At 34.3% G+C, this 5,646-nt stretch overlaps 1 protein-coding gene across 2 annotated transcripts in view; it reads left to right on the forward strand.

Annotated features, from left to right (window-relative positions):
• Positions 1-3,867: 3,867 nt before the first annotated feature.
• LOC107671753 (cAMP-dependent protein kinase catalytic subunit beta) overlaps positions 3,868-5,646 on the forward strand; it is a 14,984-nt gene continuing 13,205 nt past the window's right edge. For both annotated transcript variants that reach the window (XM_016464702.1, XM_016464703.1), the window contains exon 1: positions 3,868-4,158. In XM_016464702.1, coding sequence (XP_016320188.1) covers positions 4,113-4,158 — 46 coding nt within the window. In that variant the 5' untranslated portion in view covers positions 3,868-4,112. The remainder of the gene's footprint in view (positions 4,159-5,646) is intronic.

Consider the following 5,646-nt stretch of genomic DNA (forward strand, 5'->3'; position numbering starts at 1 on the left):
CATTTGGTTGTGACACGCTGGGCTTGTCAGCATCTGCACCCCCTTGAACTCGTAATGCATTTCAGCAGCTGATGCGTTTAGTATAGGGACTCGACACTACTAGTGTTGGAACTTCGACACTACGTCAAAGTGACCTACTGAAAGGGAACATCTCGGTTACGTATGGTAGCCCTCGTTCCCTGATGGAGCGAACAGAGACATTGTGTCCTTTATGCCACAACTCTGAACTGCTTCTGAGTGGGTTGAGATGCTTTTTCGACGACTCAGATCAAAATGAGTGAGCAAATGCCATGCTGGCCTATTTATACTCGGATATCCAGGGTGTGGCCAGCTATGCAAATATTGCTCTCCATTTTCATTGGCCTTTTCTCAATGATGTCAGAGGTGTCTGGGCTCCCAAGTGTGACCCCTAGTGTTGGACACAATGTCTCCATTCCCTCCATCAAGGAACTAGGGTTACCATACGTAACCAAGACGTCAATTCATATATTTTTCATGATAACGCGTGGGTTTGCATAAAGCTGAACACATATTCATAATCATTTATTTTACTTTATTGTTTGCATAGTTACACATTTCATATATGAAAACGTGTGATGGTATGTAAGAAAAAAATGTTTACTGAAAAAAAAAAAAAAACATTTTAGAATTTTTGGACAATTGGTTGTCTTGGTAAAGTCATGGTAAGATGCTGGGTGGAAAATAAGATTTGACATTTAAACCTTAATGGACTGAGTGTTATAATATATCACAATATATATTTTCTTGCACATATATGCTCATATAGTATATGTTAAATGATACATATTAATACACACAGTACCATATTTCATGTAAATCTATATATTATGAAGTGTATTATTGAATATACAATTGCATACACTAAAATAAGTAAGTAAATACATTCTCACATATTTTTCAATATATGAAATGTGGCATTTCCTTATGCATTATTCAATATATTGTAATATATTAACACAATATATTGTTCACTATATTTTCAATGTACATTAAGTAATTTGATATACTGATTGAGGAAAATATGAGGAAATATATTTTCTATGCATAAAGGAAGGCAAGTGGCCAGAGAGAAGACGAGTAGCAGAAAACACTCACAAGGAAGCAGAAAAAGAATATAGTGTAATATTTCTTGTACCATTGAATAATTTTTTTTAATTCACCTGTCTCTGCTGACATCTACTGGATAGACTGCAAATATACTGATGTAAACGATGTGAACAAACAAGTTATTATAACTAATTATGCAATAATGAAAAAAATTAAAATAAATAAAAACTTTATGCACAAATTACAGTTTTAAGAACAATTTAAATTTCACTCCCAGTAATACTTAACAGATTCAAAATTCTCCTTTTGTTATTTTTCATTTCTGTTCACTGTGAATGCTCAAGTGTCTGTCTTCAGTTTAAAGTATTTCTCACAGTTGAATCCTATTAGTAGCAGTGTTTAGTAAGATACTCTAAAAAAGTAATTAATTACTAGATAATTACTAATTACATCTTCAACATTATAATTAGATTACTGTACTAATGTACTAATTATTCTCTCTAACAAGTATTGCATTACTTATTATTAAATACTTTCAAAATTTCACATCAACCTCGACCAGTTGAACAATACAAGGATAGACATGAAACTGCTCTTTTAATTCTTTCAAATAGGCTAAATAATATAAAAATGCATAAAATTGTTCTTGAACTCACTAAAGTATTTAAAGGGAGAAGGTTACATTAATAACAAAAAATGTTAACATTATATATGTCATATTTTAGATGTTACACCCACTATTTTTTTATGCAGAATTGTTCTATAGTCTATACAGAATTTAATGCAATTACATCAAAAATAATTGTAATTACATTACAGAAAAACTAACTAACATGTTTTCAAAAGACTTATTTGGATTTGACTATCCTCTGTCCCGACAGTGTAAGTTTGGGGTTCTTTTGATTCTCTTTCAGGTCTCTGGCCCTCCAGGTCCACTTTCCTGCAGAGTTTAGCTCCAGCCCTGATCAAACACATCTGAGCCAGCTAATCAATGACTTCTGGATGAGTAGAAAGCTACATGCACGTGAGTTTGATTAGGGTTGGAGCTAAACTCCAACCAAGGCTGCATTTATTTGATAAAAAATACTGTAATACTGTGAAATATTTCTACAACTAAAAATAACTTTTCTATTTGAATATATTTTCAAATGTAATTGATTGCTGTGATCGAAGGTGAATTTTCATGATGTCACATGATCTTCAGAAATCATTCTAATATGCTGATTTGCTGCTCAAGAAACATTTCTGATTATCAATGTTGAAAACAGTCAGGATTTTTTTGATGAATAGAAAGTTCAAAAGAACAGCATGTAGCTGAAATACAAAGCTTTTGTAACATTATAAATGTCTTTACTGTCAATTTTGATCAATTTAATGCATCACTGCTGAATAAAAGTATTAATTTCTGATCAAATATGGTACTGTTTGACGTGTTTGTATATAAATATATTTGAAGATAGATGTACTATATATTCACATTTATATGGCAACATGTTTGTGCAATATATGTAATTATGAGGAGTATATATTGTGATATATATCCATGCATTTATACGTGGTACATAAAGCACTCAGTCGATGAAGTTATAAATGTCAAATCTCAATTTCTACCCACCATGTCGCCTTGACTTTACCAAGACAACCAATTGTCCATAAATCTACAATTTTTAATATTTGCGTAAACACTTTTTTCTTGTATACCATCACACATATTGTTATAAATGAAATATGCAACTATGCAAACAATAAAGTGAGATCATATGTGTTCAGCTTTATGTAAAAGTGTTAATTCTTGAAAAATAAATTAATCGAGTGTTTCAATAAAGCTCATGTAATTGTGTTAAATGTCAAATCTCAATTTCCACCCACCATGTCGCCTTGACTTTACCAAGACAACCAATTGTCCATAAATCTACAATTTTTTATATTTGCGTAAACACTTTTTTCTTGTATACCATCACACATATTGTTATAAATGAAATATGCAACTATGCAAACAATAAAGTGAGATCATATGTGTTCAGCTTTATGTAAAAGTGTTAATTCTTGAAAAATAAATTAATCGAGTGTTTCAATAAAGCTCATGTAATTGTGTTGTGCATGTATTGTAATAGTTTATTGACAAACATAAGCACTAGTTTCCCATATGGTTATGTCTTATTTAATATTTTCCAGTATATTCCTATATATTTCTGTTTCATAAGGCTTGTCACTGCAGACAGCTTGTGTGATTCCATGCCTCGAAGAAATTATAGAAATTCATAATTTGATTTAGATGCTTTCAATAGATCAAAAGTGATGATAAAGACATTTATAATGTTACAAAAGATTTCTATTTCAGATAAATGCTGTTCTTCTGAACTTTCTATTCATCAAAGAAACCTGAAAAAAAAATGATTACTCCGCTGTTTTCAACATTATACTAATAATAAATGTTTTTGAGCAGCAAATCAAGAATATTAGAATGATTTCTGAAGGATAATGTGACACTGAAGACTAGAGTAATGATGCTAAAAAAATAAGCTTTGAAATCACTTTGAAATATATTCAGATAGAAAGCAGTTATTTTAAATAGTACAAATATTTCACAATATTACTGCTTTTCCTGTATTTTGGATCAAATAAATGCAGGCTTGGTGAGCAGAAGAGACTTCTTTAAAAAAACATTAAAAACCATACTGAACAAAACCGTTTCTGCTATAACTCTTTTCACTTCATTTGATCCCCCTACGAGTCCAGCAGATGGCAGTACACAGCCTCTTTCTGCTGGTAATCGCCATGTCTCTGCTACAGCAGAGGAAGCTTTCAATAGCGACTGAAGAACGCCGTCAGAAAGTCAAGAGAGTCCGCGCTCATCGGCGGAGGAGACCTGAGGCTGCCGTCTGCGGCGAGGAAGGAGACACTCTGCTGGGATCTGTCCCGCCACCGAGTCCTCTGTCCGTAGATCGTCGTCCGCGTAAATAAGCGTCGATCCGTTAGACACGAGCAGAGGTGTCGAGTTCAGGGAAGCTTCTGCAAGGACTCGCTGTCGTGTCTCCCGCATTATGGGAAACACAGCTACTGCCAAGAAAGGCAATGAACTGGAGAGCGGTAAGATGAGGCGCGTTTAACGTTAATTCACCTGATACTGCAGGATGCTTTACGTTACTTTCAAAAGTCCTTGCTTTTCTTTAACTTTGTAGCCAATGCTAATGGCACTTAGCTGGCTAGTTAGAGCAAACGTTAAGAGCTCTGCACTTATATATTACGAAATTGTGTTTATTCTGCATTCTACATAGCCAACAAACATGCTTTTGTATTTAGATCGCCCTGCTCCAGTGATTTGTCGAATAGAAACCGCAAAGTGAGTCAAACTAGCTTGTTCGAAGGCCTACGGCTATAAAGGCGTTGAATGAATGGACATGCTAATATAAACTGAAAGCTTAAAAATCAGGGAGGGCCGTGCAAATGGTTTTGTTTTCATGACTGCTTCTTCAAGTATGTGATAGAGCGGAAAGGTTAACGTTAGAGGCTAATTAGCTGTTAGCTAGTTTAGAGGCCCTAGCTGCTGCTGCTAGCCCGTATCGGGAGAAACACTCGCACAACTGCTGTTTCTTATCGTCCACACATGTTTTCTAAATCTCCACTTGCCTTTTGATAATACACACAAAAATGAACAATTGATCTAGTTGTCTTGAGCTGTAGAATCAAGGCCCTGCTCCAGTGATTTGTCAAATAGAAACCGCAAAGTGAGTCAAACTAGCTTGTTCGAAGGCCTACGGCTATAAAGGCGTTGAATGAATGGACATGCTAATAATATAAACTGAAAGCTTAAAAATCAGGGAGGGCCGTGCAAATGGTTTTGTTTTCATGACTGCTTCTTCAAGTATGTGATAGAGCGGAAAGGTTAACGTTAGAGGCTAATTAGCTGTTAGCTAGTTTAGAGGCCCTAGCTGCTGCTGCTAGCCCGTATCGGGAGAAACACTCGCACAACTGCTGTTTCTTATCGTCCACACATGTTTTCTAAATCTCCACTTGCCTTTTGATAATACACACAAAAATGAACAATTGATCTAGTTGTCTTGAGCTGTAGAATCAAGGCTGGAGGAGAATACATAAATGAAATTAGCACTGATTGTCGGGTCGGGCCTAGTAAACAACATCAAGCCAGCACTAGGGATATGCCGGTATCAAATTCTCATGTTGCGATTAATTGCTAATGCTTTTATCACGGTATACGGTTTAATCACGATATTGAAATGTAGTTTAAAAAAAAGTGCTGTCATAATACAGTATAACAGGTTTAATAACTTTTTTCTTATAACAAAAATAACTGAACATTTAAATGCAATAAAGCAATACAGAAATATGTATAAAGTTAAAAGTTTTACACAGATTAAAGTGCAGAAGAACTATAAAGACCAATAGGCATCACTTTACAATAAGACCTCATTAGTTAACCTTAGTTAATGCATTAACATTCACAATGAGCAATAGCTACATTTGCTACAGAAGTTATTAATCTTTGTTTAAAAAATACAAGTCTAAGTTCATGTTAGCTCATTAAATAACACAGTTGCAACTTTCGATTTTAACAAC

The sequence above is a fragment of the Sinocyclocheilus anshuiensis genome, unplaced genomic scaffold, assembly GCF_001515605.1.
Source record: "Sinocyclocheilus anshuiensis isolate Anshui unplaced genomic scaffold, SAMN03320099.WGS_v1.1 scaffold524, whole genome shotgun sequence".
Lineage (NCBI taxonomy): Eukaryota > Metazoa > Chordata > Actinopteri > Cypriniformes > Cyprinidae > Sinocyclocheilus > Sinocyclocheilus anshuiensis.